Source organism: Cricetulus griseus, chromosome 2, assembly GCF_003668045.3.
Source record: "Cricetulus griseus strain 17A/GY chromosome 2, alternate assembly CriGri-PICRH-1.0, whole genome shotgun sequence".
Classification (NCBI taxonomy): Eukaryota; Metazoa; Chordata; class Mammalia; order Rodentia; family Cricetidae; genus Cricetulus; species Cricetulus griseus.
Genome location: NC_048595.1, coordinates 264,204,055 through 264,229,077, shown reverse-complemented (window position 1 = coordinate 264,229,077; position 25,023 = coordinate 264,204,055). Strand labels below are relative to the sequence as shown.

The 25,023-nt window shown below is 42.2% G+C and overlaps 1 protein-coding gene and 1 pseudogene across 2 annotated transcripts in view; one reads left to right on the top strand and one right to left on the bottom strand.

Annotated features, from left to right (window-relative positions):
• The window catches only part of Sesn1 (sestrin 1), a 75,205-nt gene that overhangs the window by 16,880 nt on the left and 33,302 nt on the right, over positions 1 to 25,023 (bottom strand). The window contains exon 1 of one of the 2 annotated variants that reach the window (XM_027402217.2): positions 1,487 to 1,637. The exons of the other annotated variant lie outside the window; for it this stretch is intronic. Within the exon in view, the coding sequence (XP_027258018.1) occupies positions 1,487 to 1,588 (102 nt within the window). The 5' untranslated portion in view covers positions 1,589 to 1,637. Of the gene's footprint in view, positions 1 to 1,486; positions 1,638 to 25,023 lie in introns of those variants that run through there. 2 annotated transcript variants of the gene reach the window in all.
• On the top strand, positions 23,765 to 24,823 carry LOC103160552 (annotated as a pseudogene).

Genomic DNA, 25,023 nt, shown 5'->3' with positions numbered 1-25,023 from the left:
TCAAAGTATTATGTTTGGGTTGGGAATGTGGCTTGGTGGTACAGAATTTGCCTAGCATGTGCATGGTCCTGGGTTAGGGGAGGAGGGAGGAGGAGGAGGAGGAGGAGGAGGAGGAGGAGGAGGGAGGGAGGAGGAGGAGGAGGAGGAAGAGGAGGATGAGGAGGAGGAAGACACAACTTTTGGAAGCTTGCTACTGGAGAGAACTACTGTACTAGTGCATTTTTTTTTTTTTTTTTTTTTTTGGAAGGGACTAGTTTTCCTTGAAGCACCACTTCCTAGTTTTTCCTACTTGCTAAGTGCAGCTTTCTAGTTTGTTGAACACAACCCCACAGGCATTGTTGTAATCCACATATAAGCTACTTCAGATCTTTGGAAATTCCCTGTCTGAGCTGAGGATTGAGGATTTTGCCCACAAACGCTGCTGTCAGAAATAACAGAGCTATTCACATGTGACCACTGGGGTTCCTTTCAACTCCGAATGAGAGCAGACAGATTTGTGATGGCCTGCACACAGAAACTGTAAATGCTAACTCAACACTTTCACATTGTGGCCTGCTTTTAGTAAAGCTTCCAGAGCAATGCCTTATGGGTTATTTATTTATTGACACCGAGTAAAGAACCCAAAGCCTCCCATATACTAAGTAGCAGTCCACTATGGAGCCTTAGAAAATATAAAGGTTGTTGGGTATCTGTAAACAAGCAGCATGCAATGTATCTATGAATGTTAACGTGTAGAAAACAACACTTGTTATTCTACACCTTTCACAGGGTCGTTTAAGTTTTCATGACTATATGAAATGTACTGATTAATAGACTATTGAAACATTAGACCTGTATCACTTTTAATGTGCAAAATAACAAGGAGATTATTCACATTAGCCTTCTTGAGCTAAAACCCAACACTGTAATTTCAATTCCAATTTTAGTATTTCTCATTTATCCCTTCAGAGTCAAAGCCTTTGAATGTTCAAATTTAAAGGAAGGTTATATTAGCAATTTTCAAACATTATCCTATTTGCACCACTTACAATAAAACCACAAAGCAATGAAAGAGTTCTGCAGGCCGATTCAGGTACAGCAGAGAGGGTTTAGCAAGGGCAAACGCGGCGAAGAGCAGTACAGGGCTTGGGTGCGTTTTTATTCCAGGCAATATCATTCAACCGACTCAAATATGTCTCTAAATGCACATCGGCGAGGAAAGGGTGACTGGGCAATCTGTTCTGACCGAGCGTCAGGGGGGAATCCACAGGCTGTCTGACCCGAGACTTCAGCTCTGACTTGTGGGCACCGGCACGGCAGGCTGACGTTATTCTGTCCGGGGCCTCCACTACGTGACCGGGTGGCCCGCCCGCCCGCCGGGCGGTGCCGTCCCTTCGCCCAGGCCCCGCAGCTCCGAGGGGGCGTTTGCGATGCTGCGGGTGCGAGCGTCGGCGGTGCTCGGCCCGCCCGCCCCCAGCCCTCGCCCGCCCGCCGCCCCCGCGCGTACCTCGTCCTGGCCGCGGCCCCCGCCGCACTGCTGGCAGCCCAGCAGCTCCGAGACGGCCAGCGAGGCTGCGTACGCCTCGTTCGCTGCGGCGGCCAGACGCATGTCGCCGGGACAGCTGTGGCGGCGGTCGCTGCAGCGCTTCAGTCAGCGCACCGGGGGGGGGGGGGCGGGCGGGCGGCGCTGCGCTGACAAACAAGCCGCGAGGCCCCACCCCGCGCCCGTCACTCCACTGCCGGGGCGGGCGCGCCCGCCAATGCGGGCCCGCCGGGACTCGTAGCCCCGCCCCCTGCTGCCCCGGGGTGGGAGCGTGCGGACCCAGGCAGCAAAAACAAGCTGGAAGACCGACCACCACGCGATGAGCTAATTCTCGGTGTGAGAACCGGCCCGCTGGGTGGAACCATGGCTGGAAGGTGCATCGTGTGTCTCGGGACTCAGAGAAAGGCGACCTGCCTTCCGGTTTCCCGGCCATGGACCGGCCATTTACCTACAAGCAGTCAGCAAATCCTCTAGACCGGCCCTGGCAACCCCAGGAGGAATCCAGTTTTCCTTAGGTTGTACAACTACTGAGATTCCCCTTCCTTTCGGATGCGCGAGCGACGCAGAACGTGGCCTATATGCAATGTAAAATTTATTTCTTGGCAAGCGATGGAGAAACTATAAATATCACTTTTCTTGGCAGCCGGTCTCCCAATTGTCTTTCCTCAACTATATTCCATGCTATTACAATTTCTAATATTCCTTCGCAAGTACCCTGTGTTGCAAAGAAAAATCTTCTCTCTTAACTCTAATGAGGAACTTGGAAAAACAGATGTTTAGGACATAAATCACTGATGCTGTTAGACCCAGAACCCAAATCACCCCATCCTGTGCCAATACCATTCCCTTCCTTTGATAGCTTTATTCATTTCTTAAGCGGGGAAGAAAAAAAAAACCTGCTAAACTAGATCTCTTTTTCTATGCTTGTGTTTTCAAAAACTTACATGTTCAGGTTAAGAAAAGAAAAAGCTGGAACACATTCATAAATGGAAATACATGGAGCTTTTAAAATCACTAACATTGACAGACACCACTAGGACTCCAAAATGAAAATAAGTTTCAGTGTTAGCAGTTGATGTTACAGTGTGTCAGAGAAGAAGACTAAGTTGCGCTTTCAGCTCTTGAAGGTTTTGTTTTGAAAGGTTAAAAATGGCTACTTTTTTTTCTCCTCCAGGCAAGATCGATGTTACATTTTCTTCTAAAGCACCCCAAATCTTTTCTAACTACGAGAAGCAAGCCGTTTTGGGTAAATGTTAATAGAAGACGATTTTCCACTGAAGAGCCACAAAAATAAATGGTACAATCAAATCTCCACTCAGCCATAAATAAGCAATACAAATCCATTAAGTCAGTCAATTCGAAGCAGTAGCTACTCTCTCAAACCGGCAGTAAATGAGTAACTTGGAGAAATAAATGTACTTGATATGTGGGGTTGAAATTTATAAAATCTAGTTTAAAAATGAGCAAAGTACATGAAAATTAATGACTCTGGAATTGCTGGGCTGTGATTCTATTTTTGAAGTTATAGTTTTATTTTATTTAGCAGGGTATACCATGTTTATTATATTAAAATTGTTCTCCATTGCAAAAATAATGCTTACCTTTCTATTCACAAGACATCAAGGAAAAGCATGAATCCAGCTGATCCCAAGATGGCTTAAAATAATTAAATGTCAAATTAAAGCTGCATATTGCATATATAGTGTCTAATATTTAGAACTTGATAAGCACTTATTGAAGAAACAGTTCAGATATACTGAACTAAACTAGAATCTCCAAACAGAATTTTTCCAGAAAGTTTCAATTATTTAATACTGTCTTAAATGAAAGGAAATATAAATTTTACTTACATTCTAATCCAGTAGTTTATTGAGAACCTTCAAGCCATTAAATGTCCAAGGTTCCCTCATGGCATCTATAAAGACTGACCTAAATACTTCCAAGAGTACTACCTTCTGCTCTCTTGCAAAGACAGTACTATGGGTTAGTCATTTTATTGTCCATTAAAAAAAAAAACATTAAAAAGCACAGCCCTAAATAAATCTACAGCGAGCATGGGTTCCAACAAATGTATTAATTGTCCTGCAAATACTGAGCTGCTTTCACTCCTGGGAATGTTTTTGCTTCAAATCATTTATTAGAAAGTTGGTGTTTACCTAAGCCTGTTATTTCTTGAGTCGCCAGATGTCATGCTGAAGGTGTTCAGTGTTGGACACACCGCGCATGTTATAAACACCAAATGAAAAGACGAGCATCCTGAGCACAGAGCACCTGGCAAGGACTGTAATTTCCATATTTACTCAGAGTTATCAGCACAGGCCAGGAGCTATTTTATAATGTCCACTATTTGAACATTTCACTTCAACATTTCATTCCTTTTAGGAAGAATCCTGGCATTTGATCAAAGAAGTATTAGAAATTTCCGTCATACCAATGCCATGGTCCGGGCTTTGAACTATGAAGTGTTCAGAGTCCGGGCATGGATGGAAAGGTGGGCCAAAATAAGCTTTCCGAGAAAGAAACACCTTAGATGGAAGGAAGAAGCAGCAGAGAGATCTTGGTAAGAAAATTCCGGGGAGGTTTTGGGAGCCTGGAGGCAGTCCTCAAGGAAGAACCCAGCACATGCTAAAGGCTAGGGGCAGGAGAGAGTGGTCTTGTAGGGAAGTCAAATGAAGGAAACTTACTGAGTCTGGAGCAGAGAGGAAGGAGAGTAGCAGGAGGAGGCAAATGTAGGCCATTTTAAGTACTATATTCAACTTTCATTAAGGAATATGAGTCTCATCCTCCAGAACGCTGTGAAGTCATTGACGAGTTTAAACAAAAGGGTAACATTCCATCTGCATTTAGCTAAGGTTCAGGAAAAATAATACTGGAAGAGGCAAAATGGGGAGCAGAGGATGTCAGAGAAGTGGCTGAGGCTATGCTGTCTAGGTAAGAGGATGGTGTGGATCCAGGCGAATGCAGGCCAGTGTTATCGAGCCAGTGAGCAGGAAAGTGCACTTCTGAAGCGAGCTCCACGAGGAAGGCAATGAGGTCTCAATGTACTCTACCTCTTGAAACCTAGGAGAACATTCTCAAGTTATTTGCTCTCCTGCTCAAGTGTCTTCACTGTATTCATTAGGTCTTTAAAAATTATAATCAATTTGGCCAGGCATTAGTGGCACACGCCTTTAATCCCAGCACTTGGGAGGCAGAGGCAGGCGGATCTCTGTGAGTTTGAGACCAGCCTGGTCTCCAGAGTGAGTGCCAGGATAGGCTCCAAAGCTACACAGAGAAACCCTGTCTCGAAAAACCAAATATATAATAATATAATATATATATAATATATATATGTAAAATCAATTCAGATGATGGAATAGCTATGGTCTAGCAGAAAGAGTTATCAACATAATTCAATAAAATACCCAATCATAATCATGCATCACAGACCACATACTTGATGTTGATAACCAAAAGAGTTCAGTACAGGTTTGCACATGTATCCACAGGAGTCATATTGTGTTCACTCATCGGTTAGGAACACAGCAATGGCTTTCGTTTGATTTATGTAGTTCAGAACTCCCCAGCCGTCATTTAAAACACTTCACTTAGCCTAAGTGCTGGTCTATAAGACTGCTGCTGCCACTAATCTTGTCAAAAGATGCCCTCCAGCTTGTACTTCCTGCTGTGTTGTTACAGAGCACTGGCCTGTTAAGCAGGCTTTCCTTGTCAGCCTCATGTTCTGGGTACGTTAACATCCCTTCAGCACTGAAATCTGCTTTAAGTATTCTTCCTTGCTCTGTACTTTTCCACTTCTTCAGTTGGGTTTTCATGAGTATATGACTTTATCGCAGCAAGACTGCTGACCAATCTTTGTTTTCCCTCTTACTTGAGGCTTCTTTTATAGATGTCAAATGTTTCAGATCCCTGCACAAAGTATTTAAAAATGTGGGCTATTAGCCAGACTGGTAAATAAATAGTATTCTAAAAAGCCATAGTGGCTTTAAATTAAAAAATCATTTTTACCCCCCTACCCCCACCCAATTCAGTGTGTTAAAATATATGCTCAGGTTTCCCAGGATGAAGATAAAAAAGACTAGTAGCTTATCAACTCCTACATATCAGACAATAAGCACATACATGTATAAAGTGGCTTCCCTATTGAACCCTATTGTTCCCTATTGAACCCTATTTTTCAAAGTTGTGAAATAGAAACTCAATGAACCACAAATGAGTTGTCCAAGATCATAAAAGTAGTAAAATGCAATCTGGAATTAGAACCCATTTCTTTCTGATTAAAAAACAAACACCCCCCTCCCCAACAGCAATCACTATATGAAGTCTTTCTTTTCTTTCTTTTTTTTTTTTTTTCTTCTCAAGACAGGGTTTCTCTGTGTAACTGCCTTGGTGTCCTGAAACTTGCTCTGTAGACCAGGCTGGCCTTGAACTCACAGAGATCCACCTGTCTCTGACTCTTAAGTGCTGGCGATAAAGGCCTGTGCCACCACTGACCAGCTTGAAGCTGTTTCTTTTAATGAATATAAAGTTAACATTTAACTGTTGCAGTAGCTTAAGTTCTTGATGCTAGGGAAAGAATAGAAGCAGGAAGGAAGAAATTTGCTCTACCTTGCTCTTATTCAAGTTGAGATCAGGAAGGTGAGGGAGGCATGGGTGAACTTGGTCTCCATCTTAGAGCTTCCCTCCCATTTCTGCCCTGTCACTCTTACTGTTTCTTCTCAGACCCCTATGACCTCACGCTCTCCAAATCTGCACCACTTTGTCACTGTGCCCGCCAGATCTTCCCAATGCTCCGCAAGTACCTGCACCCTCCTCTAATAAGAGAAAGGTCTTAGGAACTAATCAACCTTCCTAAATGAGTTCACAACATTTAGTGAATGACAGACACATTTCCTAAATTGTCTCAGTGGAATGAACAGCCATTAAAACTAGATGCATCTCCAGCACCTTAAAGCCCACCCAGCAGTATGACTTCTAAGAGGCATTTCCATTAAAAATCACACCTAAGTTGAGAGCTTGCCAGTGAGTTCAATATTGTTTTGTTAAAGATTTGGAGACTTGGGGGCTAAAAGTACTCAGAGGCAGGGAAGCTCAGCTTGTTCCAGGCTTAGCTCTTTTTTTCAGTCTCTCCCCTTCTCCTTAGGAAGCCACAGGTACCCCAGGCTCTTTGGACTTCGGGCCTGGCCTGCTTCCTGTCTTGCAGTAGCAAGACAAGGTTCCAGCAGTGGCATGTATGGTCACCTGTTAATTCAGCCCTCCCACATACCATTGTCTGACAAGATTCATGGAACATTCTGTAACCAAGCTGGGCCTTAAATGTCCTCAGGGCCATCTAGGGTGCAGCTAGGCTAGGAAGGCAGCTCTTCATTCTGAGGTATGAAGTTCAACAGCAGTTACTCAGAAACACAGCTCGAAGCAGACAGTTGCTTCTCAGCATCCATGAGTTGAAAAGGAATGGATTTGATTGGAAATACTATGAGGTTCAGGAAAAAGGTCACTGTGTGTGGTGATTGACAGCTGGTCTTTTATGATCCCAGGAGCTACCAAAGGCTTTAAAGGACATGCTGACACAAGTCAAGGGTAGCTAAAGACACCAAAATATGACATAAGCAAGTAGAAAATATTCCTCAGACTATGAATATATACATATTGTATACTTTTAAAAATAGTTTTTAGAGGCTAGACTTCATTTATTCCTAAATTTAAATATTCTTTTCAAAAGATATTAATACCAAATCTATTTATCACAGTTTAGTAGGTTTTGGACATTCAAGGCAAGCCCTCTACCACTGAGCCACATCCCAGCCCTCAAACCTAATTACCTTGAATTTATTCTGAGCACAAAGACCTTATGAAACTCAACTGTCAAGATCCATTTCTTTTATAGAGTAAATTCTAGCCATGGTCAAAGTGCTTGGGTTAAATGCATATTAATGATCATTAGCTCAATTATGAATTCATGCTACAGATTATTTGACTCTAAAAACCAAAATAATGATAAAAATTTAAAAATCAAGTTCTCATTTCTACTCACTATCCAAAGCCTCTCCCACCTTCACGACGCCTGTTGGTAAGTGGGGAACAGGGCCCTCTACCTGTGCTTTGTGTGTATAGTTTGAGGAATTCCCACTCAATCCTCTTGCTAATAATCTTTATTTTAGGCAGTTAATCTCTGAGACTTTTCTTTATTTACCTCCTTATAAGGTCTATGGTCATCCAAGCTGTAGATTCTTAGCATGGAGCACAAGATACAGGGCTACATGTGGTGACAGCCTTTGTCCTTAAGCCTTAAAAACAAACTGCCATTCACTAAACTTTGCCATGTGCTCTGCTCTCCAAAACCTCACTCAGCAGCCTGGGACTATTTCCTCTTTATCCAAAGACTGTGGGTAAATTCAGGGCACACCAGTTCTACAGTTGAACGGATTTACTTTCCCTTGTTATAACCCACTTTTGTAAAATAACCTCCTAGAAGAAAGACATAATGCTGTTTTTTTATTTATGCTTTTCACATGAACTCAAATTTGAACAGAATTCAAGATCACTTCATTTGTAATAATAGATCCTATTTTTGTCTCCTTATTTTTTGCAAATTGAAAAGTCCTAAAATAAAATGTATTTAGATGATTAATTTATTATAACTTCAACTTTAAAGATGTATTTTGGTATAGGGTTATGTACAGAAGTCAATGTTGTTTATTTTAACAATTTACAGAAATCTTGATGTCACATATCAGTTAGCTATGCATTATTTGCAAATATTTACTGGTCTTTTAACTATCCAAGGTCAGGATGTAGAACTCTCAAACAGAGAGCACAGGTAGCTTGGAGCTCTGCAGGGGTATTAAGTGGGTAGTCATTTAGTTTGTTAATCAGTTCTGGGGAAAAAAAAGGAGGAAGGGAGGAAACAAGGAAGGGGAGGGAGAGGAAGTGGGGAAGAAAGGGACTTGTAGCCTGTAAGTCCCTCTATTAGCTAGCTGTAGTTCTCCCAGCTCAAAATAAGGAGTAAATGAACTTCATGCTCTATAAATTTTTATTTTAGCTTTGAAATCCTACTCTTTTCACATAATTCCTGATTTTATCAAGGGTTCTATGTTTTTGACAGAACATGATGGTGCACACCTGTAATTTCAGAGCTGAGGAGACAGAAGCAGGAGGATTGCAGGTTGGAGGCTAGCCTCCCTGGCCAGTGATCTAAAAAACCAAAATCAACCAAACAAAAAGAGTCCTATGCTTTATGCTAAATAGAATCAATCTCTCTCTCTCTCTCTCCCTCCCTCTCCCTCTCTCTTTCTCTCTCTCCCTCCCTCCCTCTCCCTCTCCCTCCCTCTCTCCCTCCCTCTCTCTCTCTCTCTTTCTCTCCCTCTCTCTCCCTCTCTCTCCCTCTCCCTCTCTCTCTCTCTGTCTCTGTCTCTCTCTCTCTCTCCTCCTCTCTCTCTCTCTTCCTCTCTCTCCTCCTCCTCTCCCTCTCTCCCCCCTCCCCCCCCCCCCCCCTCTCTCTCTAACTAAGGTCTGTCCCAGGGCATGCTAGGCACATTACCTACCATGGGTTAACTGGAGAGTGTTGTATCTGACGGGACAGAATACAGCTTCTCTCCCATCTCTTCGAGCACTTGTATGAACACTTCTGCTAATGATTCAGGGACCAGGGACAGACTGTTAGTAATCTAGCCTTTTAGAAGTTTTGTTTGTTTTCCTTTTCTTTTTTTCGGGCTGGGGGTGGTGGGGTGGTGGTGGTCAGGTCTCATTTAGCCCAGGCTATCCTCAAACCTACTATGAGGCCTAGAACGTTCATGAACTTTCCACACTTATGTCCTCATCTCCTAAGAGCTTGTGTTCTAATCTTAAAAACCTAATCATGCCTGTCCACACCACCCTGAGTAAAGCCACAGTCCTGGATGGTCGTTATAGCAGGTGGTCATTTTTCTTTGAAATCTCAGGAGAGGCTCGGGCACGTTTGTTTGCTTTGCCCACATCACTCAAAGCACACATGGTCAGTTTTTGAACGCCAGAGAAATAAATTGTGTATCCCACCATGATTGTTTAGCTTGTGCATCAGATTTGGTGCCTCATGGTTTAATTATACAAGAATGCTAAGAGAATCGGTAGTTGTTTGGAATTAGTAATTCTCTATTTTGTGAAGGTTTCTCTATCAGTGGGACTGCACTGTCCTGGGAATTCAAGAGAAGCTATTTAAAGAGCCTTAGAGGCTGGGGTTATGACTCCCTGCTGAGTGCTTGCTTAGACATGCAAGGTCATCAGCTCAACTCCCAGCACCACTCAAAACCATACTAAATAACTGCTCCCCCATGCTTGAGCAAGAAACTCTAATTAAACTCAGAGGGTCATACATGGAAGTAGGCTGGGACTTGCTGGGAGGAAGGGCTCCAATGGGAGGAGGGGATGAGGGCCTGGAATGAGGCAGGGCTGTGCATGTAAGTGTGTGGAAATGACCAAAACTCATCTTACAAATGAACGAAACTCACACAGCAAAAATGAAAACATAAACAAAACTCATTATCTGTGTAAACCAGTTTATCTCAATATCACGAATTTAAGAAAATTCAGGAATACTGCAACTATTATCTGCAATTTAATTTCAAACTGCCTAAAACATAAATTATTCCCATCACTTTCACTGATTTGATAGCTAATTTATCTTTTTCCAACCTAAATGAATCATTTGTTCACAAATGTTATTAAATTTAGACATTATTTATGAAATAATTTCAGTAACATTGCTTGATTAAAGAGTATACATTTAAGACATATTTGAATTCTGTTGTTTTCTGACTATGACACATCTCACAAACTGTACCCTAGAACTCCGAGTGGGTTTGGAGGACCCAAGCCAATCTGTAGCTCTCAGGTTACTCCCACAAGGCTTGGTTCTGGTCTTAAAGCTCAGAAACTGCTCCATGGACTTCTGCTACTTCTGACATATTGCTGGGGAATCTAGTTCACACTTTTCTCCCCATAGATGCCAAATACAGGCTGAAAGAGAGGAGGCTCTGGGACCACAGCTGTGCAGAGCAGTTCTTACACTCTCACCTCCCAGCAGAGCGTGCAAGTGGCCTGCCCTGAGGCTGTCAATCTTCCTACTCCATCTCAAGAAGACAACCTCTGAATTTGTTCTTACTAAAAAGATATTACTGACATCCAAATAGTCTGTATTATTCGTAATAGGTAGGTTTTTTTTTTTTTTTAAAAGATGTATTTCCTCTCTATGCCTTAGACCTTGTTTTATGTCAGCAAATCCAAACACATCTGAGGAATTTAAATAATAGTATTTAGTCAGTGCACCACAAACACAATTAGAACTTTAAAATGCTAAGATACTGTCTCCTAACTTTATGAACTGATGGGTTGAAAACAATCTAAACTTCAAAAGATGGGGTGGGGGTGGGGAAAGAGCAAGGCAACCAAAGCCACAGGACACAGTTCAAATAGGTCACCCTCAACTTTTTAACTTTCTCTAGAACAAAAACACAAGCCTAGCAACTGTTCAGCCAATCACAGAGCAGACAAACAAGGCTCAACTGCTCCAGATACCAAGGAGGTCCAACCTTCAATTTTTTTCTTTCAAATTATATAGTGTCAGATGTCAAAGCAGAACACAACTTAGAAAACAGGATACATGTCCCTGGTTAAAAGTAACTGGTAAAATCTCTTCAACTCTTGATAAAAATACATTAGTATCATGCTAATACTTTACTTTATTATAACATATTGTATACACTAAACTTGTCATTAAATTAATGCATTTTAAATAAAAATATAGAATTTGTGGGAAATTTTCTTTCTTGGTATAGATGAAAATAAGAGTAAGAATCTCTATAATCTATAAGAAATGATTCTGTTTTTTTTAAATTTCCCCAACAACTTCCATAATTCATAGGGGACTTGATTAATGAAAGGCAATAGTCTACATCCAAAAATACAAGATATGGGTAAAAACAACCAGATACCTTCAGAAGAAACAAAGCAAACTGAAGCACAGCAGGGTCCTGCCATTCTTCCTCCTCATTCCAATATATATATATATATATATATATATATATATATATATATATATTCATATGAATATATATATTCTGAATATATATATATATTCTGAATGATTTCAAAGTGTTGTTGGTGTCATTGTTGTGTATAGTTCAAACCTCAGCATTTTCTTACACTGACAGGCTAATTTACAATATAGACAGAAACACAAACAATAATTAACAGTTTCTCGAACTTTGCTTTGTCTCGTCAAATTTAGAAAACATTCTAAAGCAATTTCTAGTATGTTCTGTGAAAATCTTCAAGGGATACATTTAATTTTTTCTTTAAAGTTTTATATATTTATATACATGTATGTGCATGTGTGTGTTTAATGTGTGTTGTGGGCACACTGGCTATGGTGTGGGTGTGGAGGTCAGAGACCAATGTTGTGGATTCCGTTATCATCGTCTGTCAGTGGTATACAGGAGGGAGGGAGGGTAGAAATCAAACTCAGGTCACTAGGCTTGCAGTGCAAATGCCTTAACCCACTGAGCCACTTCACTGGTCCTACATTTCTCTTGAAATAATGCAATCCCCCCGCCCCCGCGGGGACATGGTGGCTGTATATCACTTGCCTGGCATGTGGGAAACCTTGAGCACCACTACCCACCCCCACTTCCACCCCTGCCAATTGCTAGTTTTAGTTCCCTAAATTGTAATATTTTAAGAAGATCGGCTTGACTTGTTGTGATCATCCATTATTTTCTAAATTTGTCAGACCTGTTAAAACACAGGTTTGCTAATAACAGTGCAGAATGCAGTAACAAGAAAAAAAAGTCTGTTATTTTCTTCTGATGCTGTATTCTACACATCCCCAAAAGAGTGGGAAAAACAAACATTTGAAAAAAATGGCTTTAGCTTTTATTTACAAGTTGATAAATCTTTATGTCATTCTTCTCTTCTCAGTTGTCATAGAAAACTAGGCCACGTTAAATTAATAAAGAAGGTAATATTACTATGTCATTGGGGACTAGTTTCATCTACATGAAACTCTAGTTTTCTCTGGGTTCCTAACACTTAATAGTTTATTTCATGTTAACATTACTAAGAGTTTCAGCAATGTAGCTCCAATTTAGAACATACTAACAACTGTCAGGTAAGTATCATTTATGGGGTAGGTCATTTGCTCCAGTTTATACTCTTTGAGAATAAGATAAAGAGCTTTTTTCTTTCTTTCTTCTCTTCTTATTCACTTTAGTTTCAGTGGTTCATGGGCTTGAATCCCAGGGCTTTGGAGATGTTAGGCAAGTGCCCTTCCACTGAGATACATTCCCAGCCATTGGTTTCTTCAGAAAGGATCTCACTGGGTAGTTCAGCTGGTCTCAGACTTGCCTCCCTCCCACCTTAGGCTCAGCTCCTCAAGTATTAGGATTGCAGGTGTGAGCCTCCAGATGTGCCACTAGGTGTGAGCCTCCAGATGTGCCACTAGGTGTGAGCCTCCAGATGTGCCATCAGGCTCTCTTCCTTCCTCTTTTAATTTCCTATAGTGAGTGACCCACATATAAGACATACATTTGCTCCCTACAGGGATGTCTGAGCTGAAGACTGCTTCAAGGTATAAAGGCAAAAAGGTACAAAAGGTTGAGCAGACACAATTTCATGCTATGTTGGAAAGCCAACTGCCATTATGTTGGTTTAGGATCAGCTTACCCCAGACTATGATTTGAATATATTCTAACATTTGACTTCAGAGGTAAATAGACACTGTATCTCACGTTTTCAGACTTGATAATATTAAGGGAACCGCTGAAACACATGTAGTCCATAGGTATAGGCACTATTCAGCACCTCCCATCTGATTTTGCTCAGTTCATGATGGAAGGAGCTTTGGCAGATGCTGCCTTCATGTAGAAACAGAGAGCCAGAGGCTGGGAAGGTTACTAAGTACTTTGGCCAAATCCAGCATGGGGCCGGCATGAAGGGAGGAAACACCTGGCTCCCAGCCTCGCTCTACCTCGCTTTGTTGCTCTCTTCTCACGTGTGTCCTCCAGGAGAGATGTGGAGGGACAATATACTCTTCGTCACCACCCTTTCCACGTTTTCCTGTGGTCTTTTCCTGCAGTCTCTGACAAATGGCATCTATATTGTTTAATTACATTTTATTTACTCATTTGCATGTATGTGCACACACACAGATACATGCAGGGGTCAGAAGACAACTTGCAGGAGTCAGTTCTCTCCTTCTACCACACATGGGGACCGAGGCTGGAACTCATGTTGTCAGATTTGGTGACAAGCGCCTTTACCCACTGAGCCATCTCACCAGTCCTATGTACAGTTTTAAGATATAGGTACAGAGAATTAATAAATCTCCTTTGGTCTATATTGAGAGTATATTCCGTTTCAGATAAAAGGGTTTAGGGGATTATGTCTGTGGGTGTATGTTTATCTTGCTTTGAACTAGTTGCTATATATATGTAGGAATCTAAAATACATTTCCACTGTGTTACAGGTGTTGCACATAAAACCCTAGGAAGAAATCATTGGGCTTCATTCTTATAAGAATAATTAAATGAGAACAATTATTTTAGTGTAAATGAAATGTAACATATATCAAAGAAAAATAGAGATGAAGATTTAAGATAATAAATAATTATTAAAGTCATTTTTACAGATTTAAAACATGAGAAAATACTACAGTTTTCCTATTGTCTAAGCATGGTCTAGTGATCACAAATGGACACACATGCACACACACATATACACACCACTTGATATGGTTCCCAACACTTTTGGAGACGGAATGTGAGAAAATTATATGGTGACTATAGGTATAGACTATTATTGTACCCTAATTCATTTTTAAAATAATGTCAGATAGAATCTAGCAAATAAGTTTAAAATGACATAAAATAAATGCTAGAGAATCTATATACTAAAGTATATATATTATACTCAGAAAATTAAAAAAAAAAACCCACAAAACTTTGGTCTGGCCAGGTGGTAATGGCTCATGCCTTTAATCCCAGCACTCAGGAGGCAGAGGCAGGTGGATCTCTGAGTTCCAGGCCAGCTTGGTCTACAGAGTGAGTTCCAGGCTAGCCTGGAATACATAAAGAAACCCTGTCTCAAAACACCAAAACAAACAAACAAACAGCAAAAAAAACAGGCAAACAAAAACCCCACAACTTTGATCTGCCTCCCTGGGAGACAACTTACTTTTACTTGATAGCAAACTTTAATAAGGGGCTAGTGGGTTAGGGAGGTGGCCAGTGGGTAAAGTGCTTGCCCTGAAAACATAAGGGCCAGAGTCCGGGCCCCAGCACCACATAAACGCCAAATGGGTATGACGGCCTGTCTGTAACTCCTGCCTCTGGGAGGCAGAGCCCTGGGATGAGGGGGCTCAATAGACTTGTCTAGCTGCAGCACCGGGTTCATGAGAGAGCCTGCCTAAATATAGAAGGTGGAGAGCAATGGTAGAGGACACCCGTTGTCAGCCTCTGGCCTCTATGCACATCCATATGCACGTGTGCCTACACACACGCACGCACGCACGCACGCACGCACGCACGCATGCACACACACACACACATGCACACACACCAAGAGAGAAAAAAAGGAAAGAAAAAAAAAACACTATAACAAGCTTGCTTATCCAATTTCTAAGCGCGTGGTAATTTAGAAGGGAGCATATAGTCTCCTCTGATGGCTGAACAAAAAAGAACAGTCAATTAGTGACAAGAGAAGAGTCAGAAAAAAAATACTCCTGTTAAATCCCTGACAGTACTATCTCACAGATGGGGTAAAAAAAAAAAAAAAAAAAAAAAAAAAAAAAAAGCTCTACATAACAACAGTGTGATTCTGACTCCTGTCATGACAAAACATCTAAAAATATTCTATAAGAAATATGATTCTAAAAGGCTGAACTGGAAAATAATGAAAATCCAGGGCTGGAGAAACAGCACAATGGTTAAAAAACACTCACAGCTCTTGCACAGGACCCAGGTTCATTTCCTAGCAACCACATGAGGCTTACAACTGTAATTCTAGTTCCAGGGGAATCTGATGCCCCCTTTTGGCTTCCATAGGTACTGCACATGGTTCACAGACACATGCAAACCCACCTACACACACACACACACACACACACACACACACACACACACACACACACACACACACACCTTAAAACAAAAGCATAAGTTGTTAGAAGCAAAAAAGATCAGCAGGAGGAATCCAGGGAGTGCTAAAGCTGGCAGCTATTGATCTCTAGTGACCTGCAGCAGCAGCAGCAGCAGCAGCAGCAGCAGCAGCAGCAGCAGCAGCAGCACAGGGAGCAAATGGCAAAAGTCTTGGCCTCACACAAGACGTCTACGCACCGTACGGCTCACTGGAGATTCTGCAGGGTGGGAAGAAAAGAAACCTTACTGGGATTACAGGGGTGAGGGAAGGTGGAGAGTTGTGAGGGAACAGATATGATATGATCAAAATGTATTGAACACATGTATGAGTGCCTCAAAGAATAAGCAGAAATCTATTTCAGAAGTTTTTAGTTTTGTTTTTTTTTTTTTTCTCCATTGAAGTGCTCCTAGCTGGAGCATTGGTGGCTCACGCCTTCAATCCCAGCACTTGGGAGGCAGAGATAGACGAATCTCTGTGAGTTCGAGGCCAGCCTGGTCTACAGAGCAGTTCCAGGACATCCTCCAAAGCAATACAGAGAAACCCTGTCTCAGAAAAGAAGAAGAAGAAGAGGAGGAGGAGGAGGAGGAGGAGGAGGAGGAGGAGGAGGAGGAGGAGGTGCTCCTAGACAGCTGACAGTGACTTCGGTACAAGCCTGAGGACATGAGTTCAAATCCTCAGCACTCACAGAGAAATCCAGGCTCAGATTCCTACCCAGTGTTGGGGAGGGAAGAGACAGGAGAATTTTCAGGGCTTGCTGGCTACCAGCCTAGCTCCAGGACAGTGAGAGAGGCCTTCTTGAGGGAATGGGATAGAAGTGACAGGGCAGGACACCTGATACCCTCCTCTGGCCTCTGTGTGTGTGTGTGCCCAAGCATATGCCACACCCTCACACCTGCACCTACAAAAAGGAAAGAAACTGCTAAAACAGAATCTAAAAGTCAGGTTTTTGCTATCGGCTCTGAAGTTTGGCAACTTCATGCAGTTAAAATCATTTTCTGTTGCTTTACATTTTGGCAGAGTGAGAAAATCAGTTCAGAGGGAGAAGGAACATATGCACTTTAACTTCAAACTGTATCTCTGTGAGATGTGAAAAGCCTAAACATTTTCCATCTTCCATTTCTATGATGAAGATGGCGCTGCATCAGACTGTGACTCCAGGGACACTGGACAGCAGCTGCGATGCAGGCCTTAGGTTTGAGGGAAAGGAATGTACTAAATCCTACAGAACTAGTGTGGCTGTGACAAGTGTTGTGAGCACTATGATGTCATGCATTTTCTCATTGGCTGTGGTTGTGACTGTCCAGGAGAAGCCCTGCGGAACTTGTGAGCGCTTGCTGAGGATGAATACCTGGGAGAAGTGCTACCGAAGAGCAGCTGGTGGTCTCTGTAGTTCCCAGTTGCTCTATTACTCTCAGCTTTTCTCTGTCATCACTGTCCGTTCACTTACAGTTCTCTAACTTACTAAAGATGCTCTTAAGATAATTACTATAAGACAACCACAAATCAGAAAAGAGGCACGGTACCCATCCCTGTTAACAAAGGACTTGGAGATGCTGAGGCTATCTTCCATCTTGGTGCAGCACCTGAGGCAATAAACTTAGTGAGTTTTCTTTGCCTTTTACACACAGTCCCCTCCCCATAACATTCCCACAAGGTAATTCCACTTGTATCCCTCATACAATACAAGAAGTGCAGGAAACATTCAGTCTTAGCCAGGGCTCTGCTGTGAAGACACCACCGTCAATGCAACTCTCATAAAAGAAAGCATTTACTTGGGGCCAGCTTACAGTTTCAGAGCTTTAGTCCATTGTCCTCAGGGTGGGACATGGCAGCATGCAGACATGGTGGTGGGGGAGCAGCTGAGAGTCCTACATCCTAATTCACAGGCAGAGAGGGAGGGAGGGAGGGAGAGAGGGGGGGGGAGAGAGAGAGAGACAGACTGACTCTCTCTCTCCTCTCTCTCTCTCTCTCTCTCTCTCTCTCTCTCTCTCTCTCTCTCCTTGGCAGGGACTTCTGAAATTCCAAAGCCCACACCCAGTGTCACACTTCCTCCGACAAGACCACACCTCCTAGTCTTCTCAAGTAAAGCTACTCCCTGGTGACCAAGCTTTCAAATCTATGGGCCTGTGGCGTCCATTCTCACAGTCTAACAATAATCATAAATCCCAATCTTTCTCTCCCTGATGGGCTGTAAACCAGAAAAACAATTTACTTCCTTTTATTGAGCCATGCAACTTAAGACTGTGACATAACAATATTACTTTACTTTTTCTTATTTAAAAAGTACTTTTTTTGTTTTGTTTTGTTTTTGTTTTTTTGAGACAGGGTTTCTCTGTGGCTTTGGAGGCTGTCCTGGAACTAGCTCTTGTAGACCAGGCTGGTCTCAGACTCACAGAGATCCGCCTGCCTCTGCCTCCCGAGTGCTGGGATTAAAGACGTGCGCCACCACCACCGGGCTAAAAAGTACTTTTTCAACCAAAATTTCGGCCCAATGATGTCTAGCCAGATTCTTACTACCACCACCAACAACCAATTCACCCCCTCACCTCCCAGCCTTTCAAATTTGATTTCTGGCACACACAGCAAGGTATGCATAGAAAATATCACTAGATTCTAAAACCATAAACCTCCACATTAGCATCTTTGCACAGTTACAGGTAAAGCTACCTTAACTCACACAGGATGTCTCTGAAGTAAGTACTCCATGATTTTAAAAATCCCTTTGGATTAAACAATTCAATTACATTCTACATCCAGTTGATATCTGATGTAATTATATAATTTCAGAGCTTAAATAATCATTAAATAAACTGACTGAAACCAGGGGTTTGGAATATCTAAGTACAGATCCTCTCATTCTATAGATGACAAAATTGAAGAACAGGTTAATTGCATAATTATAACATTGATATATTTACTATGTAGTTTTTTTTTTTAACAGATTTGGATAACCATATACAAAATTAGTGCTAACATCAGAATTGGCCAGAGTTAAAACATTGCTTTTTAAAAATATGATTTCTGGATTGTTGTTATTTAAAAACAGTTGAAACACAAACACACACATTTATCACCCAAATCCTCCCTCAGGAATCAAGGGTAAAATGGTATGTAGCTATTTTTCCTTTACATACTCAGTTGAGGCCAAGAAAGCCTACAGTTCATAAGCAGATCAATTTTGAATCTCCTGTTAAAAAACTAAATGTCTTGTCAAGAGAAATTCTATGCTATGGTCTGGGTGTGGCTTAGCTTCCAAAGGTTGACTACTGGGAGACTGGGAAGCGGGCTGTAATAGAAGTGGTTAGGTCATGGGGCTCCACCTTCATGAGTGGATTAAAACTGTTTTGTGGGAGTGAACCCAGCCTCCTGTAACTGTTAGTTAAGGAGGGAGAGAATGATTAAGATGGGGCTTGTTTCTCCTGTTATGCCTTGACAGTGTCTGCATCTGCTGGTCTCCACTTCTCCTTGGCCAGGACATTGCCTCCATCCTGCTTAGATTCTCCAGTCACCAGAATGGCAAGCTAAATACATTTATTTGTTTAGTGACACTGGGGAATGTTAGAGATAAACCTCTCCATATTAGTAATCCAGTCTCAGTTATTTTGTTTCAGCAGTGCAAAATGGATGAAGACAGCCATTGAGCTACACATGAACTGAAATGAGAGGTGAACGTGTAAGACCAGCATGTATGCACAGCTCATCTTGAGAACTGGGTCCTGCACTGGAGATGGACAAACCACTGTTTAGTAAGTTCAAGGCCATGTCTTCTCAGGTCTCACTGGGACAGATGACCTTGTTTTAGCATTAGCTAGAGCCATTAGTTTTGTTCAAAAACAGTGAGCTAGGTGTGGCCGTGGCCATGCCTTCAATCCAAGCACCCAGGAGGCTGAGGCAGAGGCCAGAGGCCAGAGGGCAAAGGCCTAGGCAGGCCAGTCTGGTCGACATAGTGAGTTCTAGGACACCCAGGGCTCCATGAGATGCTGTCTCAAAACCCACCAAAACTAAAACCAAACTAAACAAAAGCACCAAGAAAGCACAACAAGATGTTTACACCATGGGAGAAGGAGGAACTCAGTCCAAAAGGAACAAAGTAGAATTGATTCTCATTTCATATTCACCAAGGGGCAGACACTTTCTTGAGTGGGACACAGAACGGAATTACATTAAAAATATCATAAATACCACATTAGAAAACTTTGATAAGAGCAAACATTTGCCTGTGTTTAATGTCTGAGTAATGTATCTATTGTGGGAGTAAGCTCCTAAGAGCAGACTCAGAGCAGAAAACCAATAGGCTCAATACTGCAATGAGGGGATTCCACTGAGGGCAGGAGAAAGGTAACCAGAGAGAAAGGCTGCCTACTTTACAAGTGTGTATGGATGGCATGGGCTACAGAAAGGCAGTAGGTCACAGTGGTTTATGACTAGGTACATGTTCAAACATGCCAGAGTTCTGCAGAAAGTCATATTTTAGTTTACCGCTGTTACTTTTTAGGTAAACACCCAAGGACTCTTCAGCAACTCCAACAAATCACATTAGGTGTTCTGCTACAGTGATTAAACTAAAGCAGGAGTCACTGGTATCACTTTCTCAATTTTATTTTAACATCTTAAACACAAATGCATTGTCAGCCATTTATGTGGCAAATACATTTGTAAACAGCATATTCTCGATTTGCAGAGTATGCATCATTGTCAGTTAATCTGCTAAATCCCTCCAGGAAGACTTGTACTACAAACTATTAAGTGAAAGGAAGAGGTTTCTATCTAGAACAATGCTAGAATTCCAAGGTGGTAGGAATGACAGGGTCCATCTTCAACATGTGAATGATTTCCAATGTTTTACCAAGTGTACAGAATCTAAGAATATATAGATTAGTGCAGAACTGATTAGTTAAGTCAGAATCCTGGAATTAAGCCATATCATAATTCCTTAAACACTAAACTTCTTTAAAATCATCCTAAGATAGCATTGAGAAATAACCTTTCAAATAACAGTAAGAAAAACTTCAGATATAGTTAATGAATGAATGCAGTAGCTAATTTTCCAAGCATATAACGTCCTTATACTCAAAAGCCTATGTAAGCCTTTTGCAACACAGTTAACTGAATGAATTTAGAATACAGATGAATACTTAGGTATTTCTAGTTTTGTGCTAAGTACCACCACTGGATATGGGAGGATTTCTGATATCTAAATGTATTTTATTAAACGTACATACATAGCAAATGAGAAGCCTGAAAGATTATACAGCTGCAAGCATTTGACTTGTGTGTGTTTTCCTGTCACAAAAAAGCTGAAATAATATAGAGATTAAAATTAATATCCATTGGAAGATGGGTATGGTGGCACATACCTTTAATCCCAGCACTTGGGAGGCAAAGGCAAGTGGATCTCTGTGAGTTCAAGGCCAGCCTGGTCTATATAGTGAGTACCAGGACAGTTAGGCCTACATAGCGAGACACTGTCTTGGAAAACAAAAACAAAAAGGATCCATTTGCAAAGGTGTTGTATGTATGTATGTATGTATGTATGTATGTATGTATGTATGTTATGTGTGTGTATGTATAATAACAATGTTATTAAATACAAAAGCTTGTTTTCTTCATCCAAAGGACTAAGAGGGAATAACCTAGCAAGACAGAGCATTTTTAGACACTAGTCAGTCTCCTGAGGTCAAATGCCATCCCTGCCACCACAAAACTGTGGCCCTACCCACACACACCAGCAAAGGCTAAGTGGGGAATGTAACCTTTCACTGCTACTAAGAAGTGACAAGAGCTCCCACCCCCAGCCAGGTGATAGCACTTTGATTCAGGCAGTCCTCACTCCCACCATTAGCAGTGGGGAAGACCACACAGGAAGCCATGTGCATCCAGAAGCAACAGACATCCCTCCCCCTCCCTGCCTGAGTGCTAGCAACTAAAGCCTGGGCAGTCAGGAGTTCTGACATTGCCAGTGATGATGAGGATACCTCTACCCTGTGACATCTTGGGAACAGTAAGAAGGCACTTAGGTGTCATCTAGACAAGGAGGTTTCACTGGGGGCCCAGCAGAGACCTGAAACTTGCACCTTAGTCCAGAGTAACCAAGAGTTCCCCCAACACACAACGGCCAAACCAGAAACCAGAATTTCTGCCTTTTCTGGCAAAAACAGGGCACTAGCCTCTTCTCTTGCTGGAGAGGTGTCAGAATAATAGCCAACTACAACAAAATACTCGAATCAGATCCAGAGTTTCCCATATTAACATCCAACAGCTACAGTGTCAATGGAAAATTACTATGTGAATTTCGAATACAGATGTATTAGAATGCTGGAACATAAGTATTTCTAGCTTTGTATTAAGGGCCACTGGAAAACTGGGGTGGAGGAGGGAGGATTCTGCTGCATAAGATATAATCTATATGCAGTGGACACACAATGTAGATACTGTCTGCTGCATAAGATACATTCTCAATGCCAGTGGACACACAATATAGACGTGGGATGTATTTTAAAGCAGCCATCAGGAAAACAGGCTGGGAAGTATGTTCAAACACTTGGAAGAAATGGAAAAACTAAAGCCCCAGAAGAGACAGAGACACAAACGGACATGCTCAATAACAGATGGAGGGTCAGTGCACTGGGAGATAAAATAGCAGAACCTTGTGAGCAACAGAAAGAAGTGACAACAAAACAAAACCCAGTGAGTGACATCTCTATCACAAAATCTAACATGCATGTGTCATCAGGATTCCAGAAGAAAAGACACCAGGGCTGACAACCTGAAATGATGGCTGAACACTTCCCAAATATAGTAAAATCAGGGTGAACTCTAAACTATCAGAATAAATCCAACATACAGATGTATCACTCACTTTTGAAAAACCAGAAAAAAAAAATCTTGAAAGCCATGAAGGAAATGACACCTTATCACTCAGAGACACCAGCTCATAAGCCCAAGGGTAGGAAGGAAGTTGTTCAGCTTTTTAAGTGTTGATGAAAATAATTTTGTTAACCCATGATTCTATATCCCATGCAAATATCCTTCAAGGATAATAAAAAACAATTCTCAGATTAAGGAGAAACAAAAATGAAACACAAATTCTTACCAGAAGATCAACTTGAAAAGAACAACGAAATGACATTTTTTTGTTTGTTTGTTTGTTTGTTTTTCAAGACAGGGTTTCTCTGTGTAGTCCTGGCTGTCCTGGAACTCATTCTGCAGACCAGGCTGGCCTCAAATGCAGAGATCCACCTGCCTCTGCCTCCCGAGTGCCAGAGGATTTGGCCATCACCTGGCATCTAAATGACATTCTTATAAAAGGAAGACTAAAGAAGTGAGCCCCAGGCATCAGGAAGGAGCAAAGAGCACAGTAAGCAAAGATGCTCTTCAACCAACAGCACTCCTTCCTCCTCGTCTATGTTTCCTAAATCATATTTGAGAACTTGACAAAAAGGAACTGGTGTCACTCACTGTCTGTGTGGAACTGAAAGAATACAGAGGAAATATTTCAAAGGACGTGAAGGAGGTGAAGCGAACCTTAAGGGCACTAAAATCATAGACTTTTGCCCTATCAGAACAAAACCAAACTCAAAACAAGTAACATACAGCAGGAAAATTGAACTTGGATTCACCTGGAAACTAGTAGTTGCACTTATAAATATTGGTTGTGGGTGAAACTGGAAGTATTGAGAGAAATTGTAAAAATACAACTAACTGAACAAAAATGAAAACACAGTGACATCTGTGGGGCACAGTGAGAGCATCAGGAAACTCACAGCTACATACACATGCCAGATTAAAAAAGAAATAGGAAAACATCCAAACTTCTATTCTGCAAGCCTCAAGAAAAAGCAGTGTGAACCAAGTAGCAAGACAAAGAAAAAAATATTGAGCAATCAGAAACAGAAACAAGAGAAAGATCAGTAAAATCAAGTGCTAGATCTTCAAAAGAGAACAAAAGTGTGTGTATAATGCCACGACATCTGAAAATAAGACAAGCTGGGTCAATTCCCACCCAAACAGCCTCCACTGGGGGCCATGCCTTTAACACAGTAGCAGTTTGTGGTCTCATTTCACGACATAGGAGCCATGTGCAGCAGGCACAGTCTGGGCTCGGATGAGCACTTAGTGTTTGCACAGGATGAGTCAAAGGATTCAGAAACGACTTCCTCTTTGGTGAGAGCACGGAGTAGTATTCCATGGTCCCTCTGGACTCAGGAACTGGACCATCAAAGTTTGATTGCTGCTACTCATGCACAACTGGCAAGAAATGCAAAACCCGGCAGCAATGGAGAAAATGTGCACATTGATTCTGGTGAGGGGCAATGCAGAGATTCTGGGCCCATTCCCCTAGTGGAAAAGACACCCAGGTGCACAGCTGAAGGCTGTGACCATACATTTGTGTGGCCAGATCACTTCACCTTGAAACTCACTGAAATGAGCACGTTCCTTCATTTGCCCTGCAGATGCTGTGGAGAAAGCAAGCTTCTATGAGCTGAAAAGGCCAATGGCTCATGAGGACACACAATGGGAGAAACCCCTCATTGCCGTGAGTTTGTGTGTGGTAAGCAGTTCACCACAGCTGGAAACCTGAAGAACCACTGTTACATCCACACGGGAGAGAAGCCTTACCTCAGTGAGGCCCAGGGATGTGGCCAAGCCTTTGCAAAGTAGTCAAGCCCCTGAAAACATATGGTAGTTCACTGTTCACTCAGGAGAGAAACCTCATCAGTGCCAAGTGTGTGGGAAGACCTCTTCTCAGAGTGGGGGCAGGAATGTGCATATTTGAAAGGATCACTTGTAGCTGGGGACAACTGGGAGTCAAGACCAGAACAAACTGCTGAGCCACAATGGACGGTAGTTTGTGAAGAAGCTTCAATAAAAGCTGGTGTCTGTGATGTCCCAGTCAGCCCTGGTGGGTGGGAGTGGGGAGGTCCTTGAGTCTACAAATACCATTTCCACTCTGGGAGTTGAGGGGTTCACTGAGAGGTCCCCACTGCTTCTGTCTAAGTGCCTGATGTGACACATCAGGTGACCACACAGTCAGGGAGGCAGACCTACGAAGTCTCTGTCTTAACCGGGACAAATTCACAGAAGCTACTAAACCAGGGAAATTTAACAGAAAGGCATGGGTGTACTGATTCCTGAAGAGCAGTTCTACCTGACCCCAGAGTGCATGATGGGAACAGATCCCAAGGCTCACATTGCCATAACTAAATCTAAGGACAGAGACCCCGCCTTGTCCCTGTTCATCTTTCCTGGCAGAGAAGAGGGAAGTCTGAGGGTTTCTCTTCAACCTCCTTGTGATGCAGACAGTGAGGTGGTGACTGTGGGCTGGACACTGCAGC